Source organism: Camelus ferus, chromosome 14, assembly GCF_009834535.1.
Source record: "Camelus ferus isolate YT-003-E chromosome 14, BCGSAC_Cfer_1.0, whole genome shotgun sequence".
Classification (NCBI taxonomy): Eukaryota; Metazoa; Chordata; class Mammalia; order Artiodactyla; family Camelidae; genus Camelus; species Camelus ferus.
In genome coordinates this window covers 10712170-10737498 of record NC_045709.1, presented here as the reverse complement: position 1 = coordinate 10737498, position 25329 = coordinate 10712170, and the positions used below count along the sequence as shown (strand labels likewise).

At 47.0% G+C, this 25329-nt stretch overlaps 1 protein-coding gene across 1 annotated transcript; it reads left to right on the top strand.

The window, feature by feature from the left end:
* Positions 1 to 3188: 3188 nt before the first annotated feature.
* On the top strand, positions 3189 to 22571 carry C14H13orf42 (chromosome 14 C13orf42 homolog). Its single transcript, XM_032496016.1, has 4 exons — positions 3189 to 3763; positions 19386 to 19536; positions 21260 to 21491; positions 22392 to 22571. The coding sequence occupies exons 1-4, from the start codon at positions 3359 to 3361 to the stop codon at positions 22564 to 22566; spliced, it is 963 nt and encodes a 320-aa protein (XP_032351907.1). The 5' UTR covers positions 3189 to 3358; the 3' UTR covers positions 22567 to 22571.
* Positions 22572 to 25329: the final 2758 nt, after the last annotated feature.

Below are 25329 nucleotides of genomic sequence, written 5' to 3'. Positions count from 1 at the left end.
CAACTACGTTGAGATGCGCGTCTCACCGAGAGCATCCCTGGTTATGCCGCCAGTAGTCACCGTGCCCACCTATGGGGCAGGGAAGTGGTTATGGGCTGGCTCACCCGACTGCATGCTGGAAGGGGACAGCAGGCCTGGCCATGTGCCCTCCAAGCAAGTGGGCTGCTCAGGGCAGCTAGCATCTCAGGGAAGCTCAGCCTCATTCAGGGCAGCGGGAAAACCTAGTGATGTCTAAGCTCATCGCTATTAAGGCTGGTCCACCTGAGCCTCTGATCTCTACAAACGCTGAAACATAAGAGGCCTGGATGCAAAATATTTGCCTGGGACAATAGTTTGGCAACTGGGAGCTGCAAAATAGAAATAGTCGTAGTAATATTTTTATATTATTATGAAAGTAATAATTGCTACTTTTAATTGAGCAGATCTGACCCGTTAAGTGCTCCTTTGTATTATATAATTTAATCACGACAAAAACTCTGTAAAACAGGTAACGCCTACTTTTACTGATGAGCTTGACGGAGCTCAGAGTTTAGGTAACTTTCTCAGGCTGCTAGGTGGCAGACCTGGGACGCAGTCCCCAAGTGAGTGAGGTCCACGGTCTCATTCTTCCCCACACCGGGCCGTGAGCATCACTGCAGCTCCAGCAGCACAGGCGGGGCTCGCCTGGGAGCAGACAGAAGCTTAAGCCTTCTCCTCCAGGCTCCCCCACAGCTGCCATCTCCTGGCATTGCTACAGGGCGCATCCTCTGGACTGCTGTGCTCTGCCCTGGGATTCTGCCCTCTGGGTTTGAAAAATTCTGGAATGAATCAAGTTTTGTTATGGAGAGTCACCTTAGGCTGAGTGTCCAGGGTGCTGGTCAAGCCTTAAGGTTCTTGCTAGCTTTGCAAAGAACAGGTAGGGTCTGTGCTGGGTGAGGAGCCCAGCTCCAAGAGTAGCCAGCTCCTGCCCAGGCTAAAGCCGGGCTGGTGTAGACAGGCCGGGCTGGGGGCGAGGATGCAGGCCCTGTGTTCCCCACGATGCAAGCGAGGAGTCAGGTCTGCGGGGCCTAATTTGGGATTTGATGGGCATTTGTCATGTCCTCAAAACACACTTTTTAGACCACAAGGTGATTTCCCACCCATTCCTTCTAGTGAGGCCATAAGAAAATCTCCACATGGTACAAAGGTGGTTCCCACTTGGGATGCATTTTCCTGAGCAGAGATGACAAGTGGTTTTGCAGGGACCTCATCGGTGGGAGCGCAGAGAGGGTGGCTTCGGGGGCTGGTCTGGGACGGGAGGTGGGAGAGTCAGCGGACTGGGCTGTGGCAGCTGCTGCCACCGTCCTGCTCCTCAGCATTCATGACGCGCTGGGCAAGTGATGTCACTATGACTTTCTCTCAAATTTCCTCCCAAGTCTGGCCCTCAGGAGGAATCCAGCACCCTGCTGGTCAGCAAAGAGGGGAGGAGGCTATACGTGAGAATAGAGGTTAGACTCTTGTGACCTTCTGGATGCGCTGTTAGACTTCATTTTTTATCTATTTAAACTGTTTCTCAATTCATGTGGAATAGACATAAGCCCACTGGCACAGGCTACTAAGAAAGGCTGTGTGGTCTCAGATCCTAGATGCCTCAGGGAAGAAATTCTATCAGCCCTCGTTCATTCTGGGTGCTTTGATACTGTGTCTGTGTGAAGCCAGAGAGATGGGCTGAAGCCAGAGAAACAGAGACCCCCTTCTACCCTCACCCCTACTGCAGGAGACTTCAGAGCGGGTGACTATGCTGCCAGAGCATGAGGGGCAGTGGGACCAGCCTGCCGGGCTCAAAGCCAGAGCACTGGGTCTGAGGACTGGTTTCTCACTTACCCAATATAGACCTTAGACAAGACTGCCAGCTTCTCCAGGCTCGCCTTCTCGTTTGTAAATTGAGGACCAATAATGATGATGATGAAAATGATACTTCTCTCTCAACCCAAGGATTCAGTAAGTTAACATACGTGGAACCGCTTCATCAGCCCTAAAGCGCTCTGCAAATGTAAAGCGTAAACGCTTCTACACACCGGGGGCCATCTCACCACTGTGCCCCGGAGAATGTCTCACGCAGAGGATGCATTCAACCAGAAGACATTTATAATGTCCTTTTCTAGCTATGTTTTAAAAGGCATGATTATTATTCTAGATCAACATAGAAACATTAAAATTTTTTTGTATCACAGATCTCTTTGAATATCTGATAAAACCACACTTTCTTTCTCAAACAAAAATCAACCAGCAAACGTAAACCATAGTAATACATACATCTCATAACATTTTACTACAGTTTCTCGGGGCTCATTGTTGCCTCTCAGCTTAAGAAAATGCCTATGGCTGGAGATTTTCAGGCTTCAGCTTTCTGAGCGAAGTCTGGGAGAGAAAGGGACTGTGCAGCAAAATGAGTGCAATAATGATGTTTCGCATTTCCCTGGGAAAAATCCTAGCGGGACCATCCCTGAAATTCTAATGTACTCAAAGGATGCTCTTGAAAAAATAGTTTGTGTCTGATTACAGTGAGTCTATTGGAATGAAAATATGCTCACGCTAACGAATCTGCCCCACATGGGTGGTCACCCTCAGCTCCCTGAGGCTTTTGTGCAGAAAGTGTGGTCCGGATATCTGAATCCTCCCCTCTCCACAATGGACTGCTATCCGGTAACGGCAGCGAGGTCCAGTTACTGCAGGGAGAGGCGCCTCCAGGGCGCTCGGATGCTGCTCAGAGTCCAGCGTAACCGGGATCTGTGAGCCTCCTGCCAGCGGCCGTGGCTGTGTCCACCCGGGTCCATCTCGGGGGACTGGATTTTAACCTCAAGCAACACGCTGTACTTGGCTTAGCGGTGTCTTTGCAAAGCAGGATTTCATTTGGAGACAGGGAGTTCAGGACCAGGGCCAGCTCAGCCGAGGTGGAAACATAAACAGGCACACCAAGAGCAAGTCGGATCCAGTGAGCCCACATCCAGAAACGGAAAAGGAAAGAAAATAGCTGAGCAGGAAATGCGATGTCATGCTTTCCCCATCCAGCTGGAGCCTTCGATGGAAGAGCTGGGAAGGTATTTGCTCTAAATGGTGCATAAAGCCAGTCAGGGAGAGAGGTTTTAAGCTCACAGTGCACTTCCTCACACCCTCAGGTGGTTTATGGCATCGTGGTTATTGGATGTAAAGGTTCCCCCCATGAGAGATGCCCAGGTCGCCCGCCTGACCGAACCCACCCTCGCTGGGATTCCAGGGACCAGAGGCCTCCTGCAAGGCGGATGGCGACAGCCTGGCCCGTTGGCTCCTGTGTCCACAGCTAGATCAAGTGGCGCGGCTCAGGCGGCTGGAAGGCGCCCACGGAGAGAAACCGAGCACCATGTTCAGAAAGCTCCACTCCATCTTTAACTCGGGCCCGCAGAGGCAGGCGGAGGTGGCGGAGAGCCCTTACTGCGACCGAGCCAGCCCCGCGGTCAGGCTGATCCGCAGCAGCTCCATGTACGTGGTCGGGGACCACGGGGAGAAGTTCAGCGAGTCCTTGAAGAAATACAAGAGCGCCGGCAGCGTGGACACCAGCCTGCACCGCCTGCAGCAGGAGGGGGACCGGGCGTGGCTGTTCTCGCGCACCCAGGACTGCCTGCAGTACCTTCAGGAGCTGCTGGCCTTGCGCAAAAAATACCTCAGCGGTCTCGGCGCCCTGAAGCCCAGCCGCGCCCGGGGCGTCTCCTCCACCTCCTCCAAATCCTCCAGGGGAGGGAAAAAGTCCACCTCCGAAGAAATAAAGGTAAGCGCCGCGGAAAAGTACGCTCGGGCTGGTTTCCTAGCAGCGCCAGCGGCGCTGGCACACACAGCCTAGCCCATCCGCGCGTGCGGGGCAGCGGCTCCGGCCGTCGAGGAGACTCTCCCCTGCCGTCCCCCACCCTCACCCCCCCCACCCCCGCCTGGGAAGGGTGGCCTGTCGCGTGCCGAGCTGCCCCGCTGGGGCCACGGGGGACCAGGAGCTCCTGGCTTCCGCAGAGCAGCTGCGGGGAGGGCCTGGGCTTGGCGTCAGGCAGACTGTTTGCAGGGCACGTCTGCCCACTTCCTGGGAGAGAGAAGGCTTGTATGGCATTTGGGTGACGGCAAATCACTTCTCAACAAATGGTCGTTGCTCTTTTTATTGTTACGAGCACCTCTAAAAGTCCCGGTGAAAAGTAAACCTGGGGAGGGTTTGCTGCCTCCGGACCGTGGGCCCATGTATTTGGCCCCCTCCCCCGGCAAGCACTGCCTTAGAAGGAGTCTGTGACTCGCAGAAGATTGAATGACAGCTCTGCTGGGCGTTGCAGGCTTCCAGCCCAGGCCCCCCCAGCAGGAAATGAGTGAGAGAAAGAAGCTGCACTTAACTTGTCGTTATACTCGTCACAGTGTTTGCACACACTGCCTCTCTTTGAGATAATTCCAGTCATGCCCAAAGAGGAGGTGGGAGACAGCCCCTCTGTATCTCAGGACAGCAAGCTGGGACTGGATTCTGATGAGATCCCACCCCCAACCTCCGCAACTCATTGTTACTCATTCCTTGGTTTCCTCAATTAAAAAGAAAAAAAGTCTGAGGTTTGAGGCTGTTTTGTTTTAAATTCTCATCAATCGTTTTTCCAATGACCGGGCTCTAAGGTATTCCAAGCAGCCTGTCTGTCCCACATCCTGGCTGCCTCCCTGGCGTGTCCTGCAGGCCGTGCAAATCCCATTAACGCTGAATGACCGGCCTGCTATCAGATCTCTAGGGCTTGGCCTCACCCAACTGGTTTCAACTGTCTGCGTTTCATGCCAGATGGGAGCAGTTTCAGTCATCATCTTAACTCCAGACATATGTCAGTGTTGTGGCCCATACAGAGTGCTCTCAGGTCCTGGTACTGACCCTGCAGCCAGCCAGCTGGAGATCTCTGGGCTAGTCACCCCTCCTTTGGGGCCACCTCTGAGGACAGAGGAGATTGCAGTGGCTTTTGGACTCCCTTCCAGCCTGAGTAGCCTGGCGCTCTCAGCTCTGGTTGGGTTCCCTCTGGACACTACACTTTCCTGTAACATGGAGTCCTCTTTTTGCAGAACCTAGTCGTCTTCTTCCCTGCTTCCTTCCTAGTTCAGCATCTGAAGACAGAGGGAGGGGTCCGAGGCAAAGTGCCTGCTCTGGCTGTGGCCCAGCAGGGCTGGCTGTGGTGAGGGGCCCAGGCGCGATGTGGCGGACAGATTTCCTCAGGAGATACCTCTTACTGTAATGTAACAGGAAAGAGATTTTTGATTTGTTTGTGTTTTACTGAAGTATAGTTGATTTACAATGTTGTGTTAGTTTCAGGCGTACAGCACAGTGATTCAGTATTTTTGCCGATTTTATTCCATTATAGGTTATCACAAGATAATGGATATAATTCCCTAAGCTGTACAGTAAATCCTTGTTGCTTATCTATTTTAAATAGAGTAGTTTGTATCTGTTAATCCCATACCTCTAATTTGTCCCTCTCCCCTCCCCTCTCCCCTTTAGTGACCCCTTTTGTTTTCTGTATTTGTGAGACTGTTTCTGTTTAGCACACACATTCATTTGTATCATTTTTTAGATTCTACCTATAAGTGATATCATATAGTATTTGTCCTTCTTTGTATGACTTATTTCACTAAGCATCGTATTCTCTAGGAGAAAAGGGAACCCTCCTACACTGTTGGTGGGAATGTAACTTGGTGCAGCCACTGTGGAAAACCGTATGGAGGTTCCTTAAAAAATAAAAAATGGAACTACCGTATGATCCAGCAATCCCACTCCTGTGTATATATCTGAAAAAAATGAAAACACTGATTCAAAAAGACACCTGCACCCCAGTGTTCACAGCAGCACTATTTACAATAGCAAGACATGGAAGCAACCCAAATGTCCATCGACAGATGATTGGATTCAGAAGATGAGTCAGTCATAAAAGAGAATGAAATACTGCCACTTGCAGCCATGTGGATGAGATGCTTGGTGAACTAAGTCAGGAAAGAGTTTTAAAACAGCTTTGAAGTCAGTCAGACCAAGGCCTGAAATTCAGCTCTGTATTCACCAGCTGTGTGCCTTTGTCAAGGCGACTTTCCTTCTCTGGGCCTCTGTTTCTGGAGCAACTGCGTGGAAATAAGCATACACGTTGTGAGGAGGAAGGCGGAGCTGGCCTGTGACAGGACCCGGCGCACACTAGGTAGTCCAGCGTTCACTGCTCTGGAATGTAAGCTGCAGGTGGCTCGTCCGAGCCTCGAGACAGGCTGCTCTCCTACAGAAAGAGCTGTAGGCTGGGTGGCCTGAAAAACAGTGGGGCCCCATCTCCGTAGCTAGCAAGGTGGCCTCCCCAGCTCTCTGTGCGTGGCAGGGGCAGGGGAACAGGAGAGCCCCTTCCTTCTGGAACATCATCACTATCCTTTGTTGGCAGAAAATACTTGCTGATGTTCAGATTTCGGGCAAACACCACTCTCTCCCCTGACCCCCTGTCATGTGGTGCATTGTGTCTCCCCCAAATCCTGTTTCAGTCCTAATCCCCAGTACCCCAGAAGGTGACCTTATTTGGAAGTAGGGTGATTACAGATGTAATTAGTTAATTAGAGTGATCGCAGGTTATTAGGGTGGGCCCCGAATCTAGCATCACTGGGACCTTCCCAAGCAGGAGACTTTGGGACACGTGCACGCACCTGGGGTTAACGCCATGTGAAGGCTGGAGTTATGGAAGCCAAGAAACTACCAGAACCTGGTGGGGGCATGGTGCAGGGGGCCTGGAACACATGCTTCCCTAGTGCTTTCAAAGAGAGCATGGCCCTGCGGGCACCCTGATCTCAGACTTCTGGCCTCCAGAACTGTGAGAGAATAAACTTCTGTGGCACTAAGCAGCCCAGTTTGTGGTACTTTGTTATGGCGGCCCCAGGAACTGAATGCACCCCTCCAGAGAATTAGTCTTTTCTCTTCTCCAGCCTTAGTCTAAGCACATCTCTGTTGTAGCATTTATCACATCCTATGTGGTTCTTCAACGTGTGTGTCTCCGCTGGTGGGCTGCAGTGAGCTTGGTAAGTGTGACAAAGCTGAGACAGTATCTTTGTCATTTTTCTATCCCCAGAGCGTAGCAGTGAGTATTTACTGGTCACTTATGGATGCTTCATTAACTTTAAAGCCTGACGTCTCTTGTGCCATAGATCAGGGAACTGGCCTTCACGTAGGGAGTGAGTGGGGTTCCCGGGGTACCCCTGGAGGCCATCCCCTCCGACAGATACCAGCCCCTGGCCTGGCCACAGAACCCAAGTTCCCCTGTCTGTCTCTCTCTGGGGGAAAAGGTAATGACTTTTAAACTCTTTAAAAAAAAAACGTTAGAAATATATTTTAGATATTGACCCAGTTTACCCAAATACACAACCAGAACAAAAGATTCATGAGATTGACTTATTCCTGTTCTCTGTTTGGTACTCTGATGATTTTCAAAGTATTCCATACTATTTTTTAAATGTTGGTTGTGATATACTAAATATATTTCACAAGCCACTGATGGTCCAGACCCACAATTTCTCATGCCCTGGAGTGAGGCACTCCAATAGGCCCCATTGAAATGTTAGTGGTGTCTAAATGATGCCCCAGGGTGCCAAATGGTCTGTTGTCCCAGACCACCCGAGGGATACTGAGAGCCTGGAAGGGCACCATGTGGGTGGATGGGAGGGCAGAGATGCAACCAGTCTGAGGTGGGTATGGGAAGCCCCCCAGAGCCCCAGCAAGGTGGGGGTCCTGGCCAGGTCCTGGGAGAATCTGTTCCTTCCTCAAAATACAAGGTCATTATAAAAATGAATGGGATGTACTTTTTACAACATTTAAAAATCAAAACAAAAAAACCCATATCTGAGGACTTGCATCGGTGTTGGGATGCTCAAATCTTAGAATGGATGACACAGGGCCAAAATTCATGCGGCAGAAGGCCAGCGTGTTTGGAGTGGGTCTTTTGGACCAGATGCATGATCAGGAGGCATACTTTAAGCTCCCTCCCCTCCACAATCCAGGAGCAGAATCCCCCTCAGACTTGACACCTGCTTTTCACATGGCTACCCTCCGATTCCGTTTTTCCTCTGCGCCTCTCAAGCACTGAAATGTTGAGTTTGTATTACCAGCTTTTGCATGAGGGAGAAGCTGGGGAAACTGTGAGCATAGCTACAAAAGGAACTACATGATGGGTAGGTACTGTGTCTTCAAATCATTTCAATGGAAGTACTTCTTACTTCCTAACTCATTCTACGGAGTGTCTGGGCTGAGCCACACACCCGCAGCAGAAGGTAGCAACAGAAATTGGAAAGTGGGGAGAGAAAAAGCATCCACAGAAAATCAAGACCATTAAAACAAACAAACGAAAAACCCTGCAGATCCGACAGCTGGACTTGGCTCTGCACCTCCTGGAAGCTACAGCGTAAAAAGAGCTGGACTCATTTCAGAATTCTGACTGTCTGAGAATTAGAACCATACCCGTTGCTTAGAAAAAGCAAGACTTTGCCCAGCTTTAAATTCCCAAATTTCCATGCATGCTGTGGTTTGTTAATGCCCTAATATTTTAGTAACAGTACATCAAGAGGTATATCCTTCCTTCCCTCATCAACATACATTTACTGAGCACATACTATGCATCAGGAAGTCTTCTAGGTGCTGGTAAAGCAGGTCAAAGTTCCTATTCTTGTTCCACAAGCACGATCGCTCTTGTATGAAAGCCAGGCAGGGACCCAGGACACAGATTCTTGGAGGCATCTCTCAGAGCTCCTGCGGGGACAGTCCCAGGGCAGTGGCACTGCACACATCTTAGAGGTGGCCTAGGGAAAGGCACCTGGTACCTGACTTCTGCCGGCCCCTTTGGGACCCAGAGGAGGATTCAGATGCCCGAGGCCCAGAAGGGCCACACACAACTCCCAAAAACCATTGTCAAAGTCCTCTGAGAATATGGCACACTTTTAGAGGAAAATGCCTGGGAAAAGTAAAAAGCTGCTCTGTCACGATTTTTGCTATTTTCCCCTTCATCCCAGCATCTTGGAAAGCAACTTTCTCCCTTTCAACCCGTTCTGGGGTCTTGTCTGGGTTAGGGCTGGACTCGGCCTCTGTGTATTTCCCTCCTCACCCTCGTTCCCGTGGTAATTTCTGCTGGGAGAGCTCTGAGTTATTTCACTTTTCTCTCTTCACTCATCCTCAAACTTTGCTTCTCTCAGCCTGGCTCTTTTGGGGGAGGGTAGGGGAGGTGGTAAAGCAAACATAACATTTACCATTTTCAACATGACGCGTCATTGTACCTTAAATGAGTGCTCTGTAGTGTCCCCAGATTATGGGTAATGAAGACCGTCGCAGTTCATGAATTAAGAAATTAAGTGCTTTTCTTTGACTGATATTATATAAATTTCTCTTAAAGAAAAATGTGTCATACAGGTATCTTTCAGATTGTTAATTGCCAGACAGTAATCAGATTTCTTTACACTAGACTTTTGTGAACTTTTCCATATGGTCATTTATATAAACTCATAACAATACATCCAAAAGTCTATTAAGCCCTAATTAATATCTTTTTAAAATATTTTTCAAAAGCACATAGGACACCAGAAAATGAATTCCTTAAGAGGTCATGGAGGCTCTAAAAATACTTCATTTAGGAATCAGGGGAGTGTATTTATAGAAGGTTTGACATTTATCATTTATTTCTTAAAATATAAGTCTTTTAAATAAAATACTTAAATTTTTTAAATTTATCATTTGAACCATTTTTAAGTGTACGACTCACTGGCGTTTAGCCCACTACTGTCCATCCCCAGAACTTTTTCATCACCCCAGACAGAAAGTCTGTATCAATTAAGCAGTGACTCCCCATTCTCCCCCACCCCCACTTCTGGTAACCAGCATTCGACTGTGTCTCTTTGCCTATTCTAGGAACCTCATATAAGTGGAATCATACAGTATTTGTCCTTCTGTGACTGGCTTCTTTCTCTCAGCATAATGTTTTCAAGGTTCATCCACATTGTGGCCTTATGTCAGAACTTCCTTCCTTTTTACAGCTGATGAGCTTGGCTTTTGATGGGACGTGCGGAGGAAAAGTTGGAAATTATGCTCTGATTCTGCCCTGAGTGCCCGTCAGCTTTTGGGGTCCTCACTGAGGATAGCTCCCCATACTCTTAGGGCTGGGTGAGCAGGTAAACAGCCAGCATCACTCTGAGAACTGAGCCACCTAGTGGAACTGGGTCTTGGGTGGACCACAGAGAAGAGCCTCTGGGATGCTGGCCACAGAGCCTGGCTGGCCGGAGAGGCAGTTTGGGATTGGCTGCAGTGCCCCACTGAACACTGCCCAGGTGGTTTGGGCTGGACATTGTCCAAGGCCAGGGTTTCTGGTCACCCACTACAGCCAGAAGATATTTCATTAATCCTCCTGCAGATCATCTAGTTCTGAACAGCTTGGATTCCTGATATGTCTGCCTGGATGAACAAGCTGCAAAAGGTACGGCCGTCCCTGCACCACCTTGCCTCCCACCCCACCCCAACTGAAGAAATTCACCTGCTACAAGAATGATTTAAACAGAACCAATGGAATTCTGGAGAAAGCCTGCCAAAAATGATTGATTTTCATTTAAAGTAGTTTTGTTCTGACAATAGTTAGCTTTCAGAATCAATTTTCTATTGCAGCCATTCAATCCTGGTTCATGAAATACGACCATGTCAACAGCAAATGGAAGATTTTTTCCTCCCCTGTGATAGAAGGATCGGAATCCAATTCATCCGCATATAAATTGCATATGCAGTGGGAAGCAGGTTCTGGATCTGTTTCACACCGTTGGGAATTATGTTTCAGATCTGTTGGGGAGACTTTCTGCAAACACAGTGATTAGTATCTTTACTTCAGTAAGTGCAGGTTTCCTGTGAGCATCGGTTACTGGGAGGTCTCCGTTACTTGGCTGGTATCTGGCTTGCAGAGTTGAAGGGCAGTAAACATTCAATATGAGCTGCAAAGAATATTCCATTACACTTTCCAGACCTCCCCCTGAAGACGGCAGACAGTAAAATAATGATTGATAACAGAGCATGCAGTTCCTGCAGCCCCTCGCAGTCAGACCACAAGATGGGTAATTATATTCCCCGATCTGTCTTCCAGACACGTGCAGTTCGCTCAGCATAGAAACGATACCTCCTCTCCCCTTTTTCCCTCTCCATCACACCCTGTTCACCTGGCTAACTTCTTGTCTTTTAAGACAGCAGAGAAAGCACTGCCCCAGGAAGCCATTTCTCACATCCACAATCTAATGCGTGGATTTCCCTCCTCCTTGGGTCTCACCCTTATCTCAGCACCCAGGACTCGGCACCAGAACTGTCTGTTCATTTGCCATGTCTGCTGCTGACCATGAGCTCACTGAGTGGGGGCACCATGCGTTATTCCTCTTTTTGTCTCCCACCTCTAATGTGGCTCCGGGCATGTAGTAAACGCTCAATAAGCTAATAACCCGAGAAATTCCAATTGTAATTTAAGAAGAAAACTGTTACAAAGTTTGATAGAAGATCTGGAAAAGTTATAGGTAGTTGTGGTTTTCAGTGACTGGAAAATTATTTTTTGTTTTTCATGGACTAGAATGTAGTTTGGGTATATTCATATGGAATGATATCCTAATAATTAAAACATCCTGCGTGTAATGGATCACAGTTTACCACCAAAAGGACACTTTTTTAGGTAAACATTTTTTCTGATTATTGTTGTATTTGCTCATTAGGTGAAATTTATAAAACACAAAAAACTATAAGGAAGAAAATAAAAATAACTTAGGTCCTATCATCCAGAGATAATCACTATAAAATGTTTAATTAAATTTTCTTTCAATCATTTATTTCCTGTGTATTTACAGATACACAGGATATATAGATATTGTAGATTAGGGTTGCCAGATAAAATAAATGATGTCTATTTAAATTTGAATTTCAGATAAACAATGGATTTCTTTTTAGTATAATTACATCCATGCAATATTTGGTATATATTTATACTAAAATTTTATTCATTATTTATGTAAAAATTAAAAGGTAACTGCTGTTCTGTATTTTTATTTGCTAAATTTGGCAACCCTAATGTGTGTATCTGTATAAATTTACTAAAATATACTTTTTTATAATTTATATTGTGAGTTCTTTCCTGTCTCATTAACTAGTTTTTGAAAACTGAAGTTTTCATGGCAAGAAGTTTAACAACTCACATTCTTCAAACAATTGTTAAAAGTTATAAATAAATTCATCTTACTCTACGTCTATAGGGCATTTTTTAGCAGTGATTTCTAAAAGTGTGATTAATGGCTCAAAGGTTAAAGGTCATTTATTTTTAAAGATTCTTCTACATATTGCTTTCCAGGAATATTATATAATTTGCACTTTCATCAACAGTGAGTTAGAAAGCCCTATTGCCCTTTCTCAGCACCAAGTATTGTCATGTATTTAAAAACTTTACAGATGTAATAGATTAAACTGCATTATTTCATGGAGTGTTTTTTTTTATTATTGCTTCAGCAAAGAATGACCCTTTTATCAAGCCAATGTCTACTTCTTGCTTAAGGGATTGCCCATTCATTCTTTTTAGTTTTTCCTTTTGGCTCTATTAAAGATTTGTTATTCATTTATATGGATTTCTCTTATATTGAAGATAAGAGCATATTATGTGCCATGTGTGTTAAAAATATTTTCTCTAATTTATCTTTTAATTTTACCTGCAGTACAATTAATCATTACAAATATTACTGATTTTCATGTAGTCAAATATGTCTATTTTTGTCTTTGACACTTTTTCCGTTGCTTTTCTGCTTAGAACGTCCTATGTCTCAAGGTCAATTGTGTATTTGCCATTTTTCTCCTTTTTTTATAGTTCCATTTTTTAAAGCCCAACTCTTTCGTCTATCAGCAACTTATTTTCACATGCAGTAGGAATTGAGAACCCCACTGGAAATCTTCCCAAATGGTAGTTTCCCAACACCATTTTTGACAAATTCATCCCTTCTTTCATTGGATTGTGATGTTTCATTTAACGTATGTGAAGATTTTATACTGTTTCAAGGATATTAATTCAATTCTATTCTTTAGGCTTCTAACAGTTTGATATACGTGAGCAAAAATTTTTCTCTTAGTGTTTTGCTAAAGTGAAATGATCATTTAGGTGACATTGAGGGGAGGAGTTATCATGGGCTTAAGAGGAGAAAGCTGGAGAAAGAGGTCTACGCCTTTCGGACTGTGCGTCCACAGCCTCTGATACCAAAGACAGAAGGCGTGCAGCGGTGCTTCCCAAACAATTGTCGTGTCACTTACGACGGGTAACTCCAAGGTTTAGTTCTATGACAGGTCGTGACAAACCTCACCCCTTATCTGTTTGGGCTGAGTTTCTCAGCTCTGTTTTGTCTGTCACTATTTTTTTCTTCAGCTCTGGCAAGTCTACCATTCAGCTCATCTGTTGAAAATTTGGATGTGGGTGTAAGTACATGTGAATTTAAAATTTCAGTGATTATACCTTTTTCCTAGTTGTTTCTTACACTCTCATTCTTTTCTCACGAACTCCTCTTCAGTGATGGATCCACGTTTCTTTAGGTGTGGTAATATAAAAGGGATCAGATAACCTTGGACTTGGTCTTGAACATCCATTCCAAGGATGGCAGAAGCAAAGAGGATTTATTAGAGCTTTTAAGGTTTACCCTGAAAAGGTTCTTTTGGGAACATTAAATTACTTGTGGATAAATTTGAGCTGTTTTGCATTTAATTTCACCCAGCTGAATGATCCAAGGGAAAATGACCTCTCCAAGCCAGACCAGTTCCACATTTGACCTTGGAAATTTCATCACAGTGTATTGACATTTCAATTCCCAGGTATTATTAGCTCAAGAGTATATTATCAGTACTCCATAAAAATAAGAAATACAGAGTTCTTAAAATTTGCCAAGGCAAATGCAAAATTACACTTTAGCAACATGCGAACTGGTTGGAGAATATAAGCAGTAGGTAATAGCATGTATGTAGCACACATTCATTCACTCAACAAACAGTTACTACTCTGTGTCAGGCATTGACATAGGTGCCCAACCTTCATGGACAGAAAGCCAGTCTGTCTGCCCTGATGGAGCATGCAGTCTGAAGTTGCAACTCTCAGCATCACTGCCTGAACCACACTGGTGTGTTGACGCTCCTTGGAAGAGAAACAAGAAGAATGACAACCAGAATATTGGGAGTTGGGTGTACAACCTGTCTCATGTAGGCAGTGGCTGGCAGCGAGCATCTATCCAAAGACAGTCTTATCTGCCAGCATTATTTGCCAACCCTACCTCGAAGAAGAGGTTAAGGATCACGGGTCTAGTGTGGGGCTATGAGGGTAGAGCACAGCTTTGCTGTCCACACAAGGCAGAACATGAGCGTAGAAAAAGATATGCTTGGGTCTGTCTGCTGCGATGAGTGAAAGCTTCAGAGTCGAGGTAAGGAAGATGCCAAGCAGGAGAGGTGAGGAGGAGGCTAAATGTTTAACTGTGGTCCTCTTGGCTTTGAGTGGGTTTAGAAAGTCCCGCTCCCCTAACCTCTGACAAAATATTGCTGTTTACTACTGGAAGCTCATTTTGTAGAGTCCAGATCTCTTGCAGACAAATACTAACAGATCCCAGAAGAAAGCAAATAGGTTGGAGAAGCTCAGGTACTCAGAGGGCAGGTGGAACCCAGGTAGGATGGAGGTGGATATGAAATACAGAAAAAAAAAACTGCCTTGGGGGACTCAAAAGGTAAAATGAGAAATACGGTGGAGTTTGGCTTGGAAAACTCCGCAAGGGTTCCACCTGGGGAAAGTCATCTGAGACCCAGCCCTGTGGTGAGAAGGTGGGCCAGGGCGGCTTGGAAAATGATAACCTTAAGGCCACCGAAGATTGAATGTGAAAGGCAGACTTGAGTGGAGTCGGCAACACAATACAGATGCTTTCAGAGAAAACGCCTTCCCCTGGGGCAGCTGGTGAGGGAACACGAGCTCTGTGAACTCAGGCAGGACCAGGTGCAGCCTTTCCAAAGTAGTTTAAAAGTTCTAGGCTAGAAAAAAGCCAAGATTATACAGGATGGGACGTGATTCATCGACACTCCTGGGAGGGACCCAGAATAGTCCTCCCTCTTTGCACTCATAACTCCAAGTAAAGGTGGATTGTCTGCCTCCCAATCTTGGCTTTTTTTCAGATGACTTTTTCCAGATGGAACCCTTGCATTTTTCCAAACCAAACTCCAGAGTAAAGAATAAGATGTTTGCAGGAAAGGCAGGAGAAGCCATAACCAGCCTGAGTTTAAACTTGAAAAGGGCCAGGGAGTCTGGACTTGTAGCTTAGCCTCGGTGTCACCCAACCAGTCTCGTTTGCCTGATGCCCAGCAAGCCAAGGTTTGCAACAAAGAGAGGGTTTATTCCCGAGGCAGCCAAGCGAGGAGGCAAGGGGCTCAGGTATTTATGGGATAAAGAAGCAGGCTGGTCTGGGGCACGGGGAGTGTGGGGAAAGGCGATTGGAAATAAGAAGGTGCAGTAATTGTTCTGTAAAGGAGTAACTAAGGTACAGGCCTCTGCACGTTAAAAAATGCAGGCACTTAGCACAGTGTGCTTGCGGAGATTTCAGCCCTCTGACGTGGAAGGTCACCAGGCTGCCCAGTTGGAGAGTCGGTGGTCCCATCCTGCCTTAACTGGCTCAGGGTTTACTAGACACATCGGACTCCACATTCCTGGAAGACTCAGGCAAACATTTTATTCTTTACTCCACGTGCTGCTTGGAGGGCATCCAAGTTTTTGTAGCAACAATATGATTAGTGAAGGCAGGTTACAGGTGAGATGGATGTAAGTGAAGATCACCCACAGTTTCATTGGTACTCAGAAAAACCATCACAAAATTCACTTGGAGACATTTAAAGTACACTTCAGAAAGTACAAGAGAAGCTCTGTTAACCAACGCATAGTGACTTGCCAGACCATTTGACACTCACCATTCTCTCTGTAAAGCATATGTATAACCAGCTGAATATTTACAACTAGCTGTCTATCCCAGACTAGGATATTATTGGCAAAGTGCAAAATGATTGATGCATGTGTAAGCACTAATTGTAACAGCAAAAGATTGCAAACAACCCAGAGCTCTCACAGTAGGGGACTGTACTTGGTCCCCACGGCGTCTGTACAGTGGAGAACCTCCAGCTGTTTAAAGGGCAGAGAAGGATCTCTATTTATTGCGATGAAGTTATTATCCTTAGAATAACACTGAGTGAACAAAGCAATTCACAGGTGGATATTGGATGCTGACTTTTTTTTATAAAAGAGTGGGTTAAAACACATTTGCTTATATTTTCAAAAAGAAATGATGGAGAGATAAACAAAAAGCTCGACATCTAGCCACAGTGAGGTCTAGCAGAGATAAATGCCAAACATTAAACCCAGGAAGCAAACAAAACTGCACAGATATGAGCAGAGGGAGTGCCCCCCCAGGCAGTGGTTTAGGTCACATCTAGGGACTGTGTCTGTGGCAGGAAGGCAGTCTCTGCTGAGCATAGTAGAAAGGGTGAGGTATGGTGGGGGGGTCAGTTTTAAATCCTGGAGCTTGAAGTTTTGCAAACAAGAAACACGTTTGAATATTTGGAATAACCAACTGGTATGCAGCTGAAAGGAACTTTGTCCACTAGTTTTTTTTTTTTTAACACTTTTATTATGATATGATTCCTATACAGTAAGCTACATATGTTTCAGATGTACAATTTGATGAAGTTTTATAGATGTATATACCACTGAAACTACCACCACAATTAAGATAGCTAACATTTCCATCACTCCCCAAGAGGTGTAAATTTTGAATTCCCAATTTACCCCTTCCCATCCCCTTTCTCCCTTGGTAACCATAAGTTTGTTCTCTATGTCTGTGATTCTGTTTCTGTTTTGTAGATAAGTTCATTTGTGTCATTTTTTTTAAAGATTCCACATCTTAGCATATCATATGGTATTTTTCTTTCTCTTTCTGAATTACTTCACTTAGAATGACATTCTCTAGGTCCATCCATGTTGCTGCAGATGCCATTATTTTATTCTTTTTTATGGCTGAGTAGTATTCCATCATATGTATATGTGTGTGTGTGTGTGTGTGTGTGTGTGTGTATACCACAATTTCTTTATCCAGTTATCTGTCGATGTTTTGTCTACTAGTTTTGATGGACAGAGAATACAGTGGCTGAGGTGGTGATGTATATGGTGGTAGTTTATTATTTTATTTTCCAATTGTTAGTCTCAGAGGAGATTGGAGAGATTTGTAAAAGGCCACAGTCAAGGGCTTGTGTTAACCTCACTACTGGCAGTGTGCTCATTGCCATTTTCTTAGCCTTGAATAGCTAAGACCCCAAAGTTAACTCTCTTTTGAGCCTTTTAGTAAGTGAAAGCAACTAATCCAGGCTGCTCAGAGCTTCAGGACAAAGTCTATCTCCTGGGGACACTGAGGAATGAACAGTGTAGATCAAATCGTAGGGTGGCCCAAATGGAAAAGAACGTGGTGCTCACAAGCAAGGTTGAGACTCTTGCATCAAGCTAAACATTGACAGAAATTGCTGCCAGAGACTTAGAAATGTCCCTTCTATGCGGAGATTAGTTTTGAGATGGGAAAACTGACAGACCTTCTGTTCCTACTGAATAATATTCACCCATCCTTTGGGGCTCAGTCCAAGTGGGATGACTTTCTCCATTCTTTGTTTCTATCTCTCCCATTTCACAAAAAAAATCTCTAAAATGATAATGTGTCATCATGGAATTAGGTTAGGTACTGAGGACCACGGATCCTGGTGGAGGAAACAGCCCAGGAGACGGTGGCCTTGCTGGAGAAAGAGGTGTCTCAGCCATATCTTGATGGACAGACAGGAGTCAGCCAGGTGAGGCATTCAAGGCAGAGGGACCAGCAAGAGAAAACACAGGGAGGATGAAAGAGTAGAATATGGACTTGCCTCCAGAGATGCACCTTCCTGTCATCTGCCTGCGGGAAGGATGCCTCACGGTGGCCTGGCCTGCTGCACTCATAGACTTTCAACCAGCCCCTCAGGTTTTCATCCCAACCCTTGGTGCAGCTGGTGTTGCCATGTCTGGAGTATTTCTAGTTCCCAAGGGTCAAACTTTCCCCCTTCTCAGCTGCTTCCCCCACCCATGGTGCTCTGGGAGGCTGGTCCCTCTGCTCTGATACATCAATTTCCCCTCTTCAACTGCTTTCATGCTGCCAGGAGCTCTTGGAAATCTCTCTCACTGGTGACCTCTCTCTTGTTCTCTTTGTCGTTGAGTTTCGGCTCCCCCGCCCACTTCTATTTCCATGGGCTCTTTGAAGGGGGCAAGATAACTACCTGTGAATAGTTTTCTACTTTTAACAGAAAAGGTTCAGTATAGATGTGTTTCTTCACAATTTTCTCTAAGAATGCTCCTTACAAATATAAAAGGAAACCATCCTCTATTTAAAATGCAATCATTAAAATTTTATGCATACATGGAGACGTCATCCTTCAGTTTCCTAACATGCAAATCTGTAATTAGATCGCTTTCATTTAATATCACCCCCCTTTCAACACACACACACACACAAAATAAAAAGAACTCTACATTTGGTCAAAATACCCCAGGTAAATACATACTGTCTCTCTTTTCTCCCTGAGTTCTCTCATTTCCTAAATGCCTCAGGGAGCCTGTTATTGGTTCCCCGGTGGATCCTGTGCCTTTGATCACAAGTTCTCCTTCAGAATCCGCCGTGGTGCTTGGACTTCTGTGATGTGAGTCACTGGTGACCGACTGTGTGTGTTATGAAGGTGACGATGATGATGACGCCATGAGGGAAAGAGTCAGGACAGTATCTGAAACCCAGTTGGGCTCTCAGTAGGTTTTTAAAAAACTAGTTTTTCCTTACACTTTTGAAACAATCATACCAAATTGTCTTCAGTTTATTCCGTGATTGAACCCAAATTTGGCCACTTCAGGTATTGACAACTCCTCCGGAGTATTTTATCTTTGACATATCTGGTCCCCTCTTTGCTGCTGTAAGCATTGCATCACCTACCTAAGTAGCTGCACAGTCTCCTAGTTGGGTTTATCGGCAGAGAACAGGTCACAGAAAGACTAATTTTGTCTTATGGTGGATCACAGATCTTTCCCGCCTTCCGTGCCCCCTCCTGAAGATCATCGGGAAGCCGCTGACCCACAACAGTTACGGAGCCGGGGTAGCTGCCTCCCTCCCGCAGGGCACTTACTCATATTTACCTTTCACACCATGCAAATTCCTAAGTTCACATTCGTTTAGTTTCAGCGGCATTTAGTCCTTTCTGGCATGGCTTGGGTGAGGGCACGAGAACGCTGGCTCAGGCAGCTGTCCCCTGGCCCTCTGCTCCTCTCCTCTAGCAGAAAGCAGCCCAGAAGAAGTACTCGCAGTTCAGCGCGGATGTGGCCGAGGCCATCGCCTTCTTTGACTCCATCATCGCGGAGCTGGACATGGAGAGACGGCCGCGGGCCTTGGAGGCAGACCCGCAGAATGAAGACGTGGACTTCGATGGTGAGTGTTGCCCCGCTGTGGAAGGTGGGCGGGCTGGGGTCTCTGGAGCGGACTTCTCCTGATTAGGGGGAGACTCATGCCTGCAAGCCAGAGCCTGGCCCTGAGTTTGCTCTACTCCTTGGGTCCCCTTGCTTTAGTGGTCCCTGCTGGCGCCCCTCCAGGCTGCCCCTTCCACCCCTGGACAAGAACCCCTTCCCTGTGGTCCATTGACTACAGCTGCGACAGGGTGGAATTTTGTAAGTTTCCGTGAGGAAGAGCAATAGGGTCACAATTAAAGAATGGGATGGATGGGGCGTTGTTGAATGGATGTGGAGATAGAGTTTCAGTTTTGCAAGATGACAGTTCTGGAGATCTGTCATACCACGAAGTGAATAGACTCGACACTACTGAACTGCACACTGCAAGATAGCTAAGATGGTAAATTTCATGTTATGTGTATTTTGCCACAATTTTAAAAAGAAGAAGAAGAAAAGGGAATAGACAAATTATATTTAAAAATTGGGCTTGTGGCCCTACCTGAGCTGGCTTGGCCCTGAGCAGCACTGTCTGCTGGGCCCTCCTCTGACCCGCCCCCAGCACGTCCCCTGTGGGCCTCATGGGCCACCCCTCCACAAGGAGCTGCAGGGCAGGAGAGGGCCAGGGTTGCTTGCTCCAGCCCGGACTGTTGGAGGGAGAGTGAGGTGAGGACGGAGTGGCTCACTCCTGATGGAGAGCAAATAGTCACCTTCACAGGTCCAGCCCACTTTCAAATTCCATTACTCAATTGTCAGTTTCTTTCATCTTTGACTTGCCCCCCATGATGTCATTCATGATGATTTAATTTAGGGGTGACTGGCCCCTGGTTATTGAGGTAACAGCTTTTGGTACCAATACGAATTAATTCTTGAGCGTTTTCTCTAATGCTCAAAAGATTACATCCTTGTGGTGCGTTGTTCTGGCCTCGATCGATGTGTATCTGTGAGATCTTGGTTCTCACTGGGTTCTGAGGAATTTCACAGAAGGAGGCTCCCCCTCCCCGAGCACATTGTACCCTGTGGGGGGCCGGCCTGCCCTCCTGCAGACCCTCAGTCCCTGCTGACAAAGAACAGCCCCCCCTCAGAAGTAGAACCTGGGAGATCTGGGACGTTGGTCAAAGGCCACAAAGATCCATTGATGACGCCAAAGTGTCATCTTCACACTTAGAACTGGCTCATGGAAATAACAATGTGTTTTCTCCAATAACAACAGTAACATATGTTCATTGTAAACCAAATGAATCAAACAACACACCGAAGTATAAAGAAGAAAATGAAGAATTTGCCCTGTCATTCTACCACCCAGAGATAGCCATCACTCCTGACGTCTGGGCGTGTGTCCTTTTGAAAAGGTTATAAACACACAGACTCACGTCACTATTTTTTAAAAACAAAAATAGGATCTCTTTGCTATTTGCTATCTACTCTTTTCACTTAGCAGTTTATAATACATCATGGGTGTCTTCCCAAGTCAGTAAATATAGATCTATGTGCTTATTTTTAATGGACACACGACGTTCCATTGTCTCTCCACAACCACTGCAGAGTCAAACCATCCGCTTTGCTTGGCTCTCCAGACCTTCCTCAGAATGTCCTGTTTGATGTGTGTATTTATTGCGAGTCCTCAGCCCGATCTGCCCTCTCCGTCACCTTCTGCTCCTCCCCACGGTGAGTCCTCCCCTCCCGGGGGCCCTGCTTCTCTCTTCCAGTGGCCACCAGCTCCCGGGAGCACAGCCTGCACTCCAACTGGATCCTGCGAGCCCCGCGCCGCCGCTCCGAGGACCTCGCCGTGCACACGACGGACGGCCAGCTCCGGAGGAATGCAGAACGCAGGACCGTGGGCACCCAGAGGAGACTCGAGAGGCACCCCATTTACTTGCCCAAGGCTGTGGAGGGGGCATTCAACACTTTGAAATTTAAGCCCAAAGCCTGCAAAAGAGAGTAAGTGCCTGGGCCACACAGCATAACCAAGGTGTTCTCATGCCCACTAGACGCCAGGGTGCCTCTTAGGGGCCTTGAAGCCTCATCCTGTGTGGAAAAATTATTCCTGGGTATTTGGCGGGAAGGGAGGTCCTAGTTTATAAAACGTTTTGATAGCTGGTACTCCCACTCTAGCTTAGTTCACTTCTGTCCCCGCTGTCCCTCAAGCCCTGGACCTCCCGCCTTCCTTTCTGGCCTTAGCCACCCCTTCTCACTTTTCTCCCCACATGCTACTGACACACTGTGTGCTACAGATTTTTAGTGAGAGTTTGAGTTTGAACAGGGCATAGCAGCAGGAGGGAACCAATGCTAAAGCAAGCAGATGGCCCTGCCTCGGATGGGCACCGGCCAGGCCCAGACGGGAGCGTCGTGCGGGCTGGGCCCCTCCTGCCACTCTTGCCTCCGTCTCTTGGCCCCTCTTCCTGCAGATCCTCTTCTCCCAAGACGAGTTGCCATGTCTAAGCCCCAGGTCACCGTGACTTTGGAATTCGGAGAAGTATGTGCAGGGAGCGCAGCTCTCATCTGTCTGGGCTCGTGCACCCTTCTGTCCTTGTTTCTGCAAGGGCCCTCCCACTCAGATGGATTCAGGGCTTTTCTAAGTAGCGTTTTCGTCCCATAATAATGGACCCTGTACTGGACACATGAAAACCAGGACCCAGCCCTCAGCACCCCTCCTTCCCCTCGAAGGCCAGTCCGAGGGCCAGCTCAGGCCCATCCGCAGCCCCTGTGATGACACTGCTTTGTCCTGCATGAGATCCAGCACTGGGTGGACGGGGAGGGGTGCCTTCCAGCCAGAGCATCCTCTCTCTGTGCAGCCGGTCGATCCAGACGTAAACCTTCTGCCTCATTCCTCCCTTCCAGCCTTGGGAGCCGCAGACAGGTCCTCTTCAACTTCTCGGGAGAAGACATGGACTGGGATTTGGCGCTCTTTGCGCTGGAGCCCCTGGCGTCTCAAGGGGAGGACTCCTATGAGACAGAGAACCCCAGAGGGCAGTGGCTGCTTCGAGAGCGACTCTGGGAGCGGACTGTGCCCTGATTCAGGCTGGGTCCCCGAGAAGGCGTCTGCAGTCAGCGGCTTGAGGTGGTCGGTAGAGTTAAAGATGGAAATTCTAACAAAGTCAGACCCACTAGTACACTTGCCTACCAGTGCCTGGTCAGTGCCAAACGCACCCGTGGCCTCTGGGGGGCGCCGCCTGAGGAGAGCCGTGGAGCCTGGCTTTCCCTGCACCGGCGTGTTAGCCTGGCATGACGCCAGGCTGGCCTTCAAGAGCAGAAGCCACAGAAGGGCCAGGCTCCCTCCTCGGCCTCCCCTGGCCTGTCACCGGCTCTCCACGCATCTGTCCAGGTGGCTGCTAGCATCGTGCTTGCTACAGGAAACCGGAAACGTGCCCGCCCACGGATCTCTGGGCCAAAGTTTTCACAGAGGCAGCTCCTCCCTCTACGGGGCTCAGAAACCGCTCTGGTCATATGCTCAGGTTGCCTTCTTTTGTGCAGAATGCAGTTCAGGAAGCAGCTTTTTTTCACCCTAACCCTGTTCACAGTGTTCTGGAAACTTCTGCTAAATCAGGCTGAAGATGAGGCCGATGCCCTGACGGTGGGCTGGGGGGAGGGGTGTGACAGGGCCCTGCCTGGGGACCACATTCTCCCCCCAGCCCCCAAACTCAGCTCCACTTCCTGCAGATGTGGGCTGGGGAAGGAGGGAGGTGACGGGTGCTTTTCTTCTAATTCTCACCAGAAATCCTTGTAGACACCCCTGCAGCGGCTTTATGCCGGGCTGCGTCCCTCCCTGCCCCCAGTCAGGAGGGCGAGCAGCGCCTTTTGGAGTCGAAGGGATCTCCGATTTCCATAACTGTCTGAATCAGGGTTACAGATTCAACTTATTCTTTGCATTTCTCACATAACATATTCTTTTTGCACTTTTGCATATAATTGTGACCACGCAAGTTTGAGCACCACTGGTTTAGAGAATACACTGCACTTTGTCCATCCTTACCTATTTCTGCTGGCATTTTCTTGTGTTTGTTTTTTTAAAAAGATGTCACCTGGGGGCAAAGTGCAAGAGCGTTACTGGGAATCAGCGCGGGAGACAGACCAGGAAAACCCAGTCAATCACCCAAATTAAGCCAGGGCTGCTTTAGGCTAAGGTCACCCTGAGAACTGAATAAAGCATCCCATCTGCCAGGCCCAGGGGCTGATGTTCTTATTGTCCAGGTTTTTTTTTTTTTAGAAAGAACCTTTTGTTCATGTGAACCTGACTATCTGAGCATTTGTAACTCCTACGAGAAAAAAATAGAAAGCCCTAAAACTATTGTGGTGTTCTTAACATTTCTTTTTCGCTAGTTTAAATAAATTAAAAAAGAAAAATGTTCCCAGGGGATGCCGATTCTGCTGGTCTGGGTTGGGCACTGTGAGAATCCATGACTTAGAGGTTTGAGTGTTGAAAGGTGAAAACACAAGAGGCAGGAAACGGGGCAAGAGAGTTTATCGCAACACGTTTTCAGAATGAACATATGTTGGAAATGTTTCAGTACTAGCCTTCTTTATCTTCTGAGTGCCAATGTCAGTGTTTAGGACTTTTCTTTCATTTTGTTTCTTATGCTAAGCCCACTATAGCCAGAAGCTTGACTGAAGAAGAAATGTTTGGGACATTTGTTTCATAAACTGCATTAACGCGAACCCAGTTCCAATACCAAGTATCTTTCTTCTCCCCAAACGTGGCTTTGTTTTGAGGCCCTGCTCAGATGAGCGTTCACTGCTCAGGACAGACTCAGAATAAAGGTCTCTTTACTCTGCCTCTGATCAAACTACAGTTCCTTCATCCATCAGCCCTGACATGAAGAAGATGTTGTATATATTTTGCTTTTATAGATAAGAAAAAAATAAACAGGACAGAGGATGTTTAGCGTCTTGAGTTATTTTTTTAAGCATTTATTGCTTATGGGACATGAAGCTGTGTTTCTCTTTTGCTTCATATTTTGTATATTTTTTGTCTTTAATGAGACTATACACAGACTGCCTGAAAATTCCATGATTCAGAAACATCAGGCTGGCTTGTTTGGGGATGATTTTAGGTCTTTTGAATTGCTGATAAACCCCAGGATCTGGGCCCTGCCTGGGGAATCGTGAGAGGGTGTCTGCTGGCATCTTGAGATAAGTGAAATTTGAGGCAATAAAAGTCAATTCAGTAACCAGCTGATGTAGTTGATTCATTTCTCCCCTGGAATCGACTAGTTATGTGATCCAGCTCATTTTTGGGGTGCTGTGTTAGTGGCCTCGCCTTTCCCAGGACTGTCTCAGTTTGGGTATGTGAACATCTAAGTATGCTTAGACAGAATGTCCAAACAGAGCATATGAACCCCCGGGCATCTGGCTTGTTCTTTAGCTCTGGTTTCTAGCTCCCACCATAGCATGTCTTCTCCCTCATGGAGGAAGATACAGGGGAGCCTTCAGTGTGACTCTTGTACATCCAACCCTTTGGCTGGTTGCTAGGCAACTGAGAGCACGGCTGCCCAGACAAGGCTTTTTTGGTGCCCAGTCTTAGAGGCCACAGTGGTTCTAGCAGGAAAGTGTAGTCGCCTCATCACTGGTGGCCTTTTCTTAGTGGGTTGGCTCCCTGTTGCTGCTGTAACAGATTACCACAAATTTAGGGGCTTCGCTTACGGTCTGGAGGTCAGAAGAGCCAAATCAGTCTCACTGCAAGAAATCAAGGTGTGGGCAGAGTTGGTTTCTTTCAGAGGTTTTGAGGGGAGAGTCCGTGTCCTTGCCTTTTCTGCTGCCAGAGGCTGCCTACATTCCTGGG

What these genes read in the sequence shown, in the direction of transcription:
- C14H13orf42 (XM_032496016.1), top strand. Translation starts at nt 3,359, where the DNA reads ATGTTCAGAAAGCTCCACTCCATCTTTAACTCGGGCCCGCAGAGGCAG. An exon ending in CCACCTCCGAAGAAATAAAG is followed by an intron (nt 3,764 to 19,385) that starts GTAAGCGCCGCG and finishes CCTCTCCTCTAG; the next exon opens with CAGAAAGCAGCCCAGAAGAA. An exon ending in TGAAGACGTGGACTTCGATG is followed by an intron (nt 19,537 to 21,259) that starts GTGAGTGTTGCC and finishes TCTCTCTTCCAG; the next exon opens with TGGCCACCAGCTCCCGGGAG.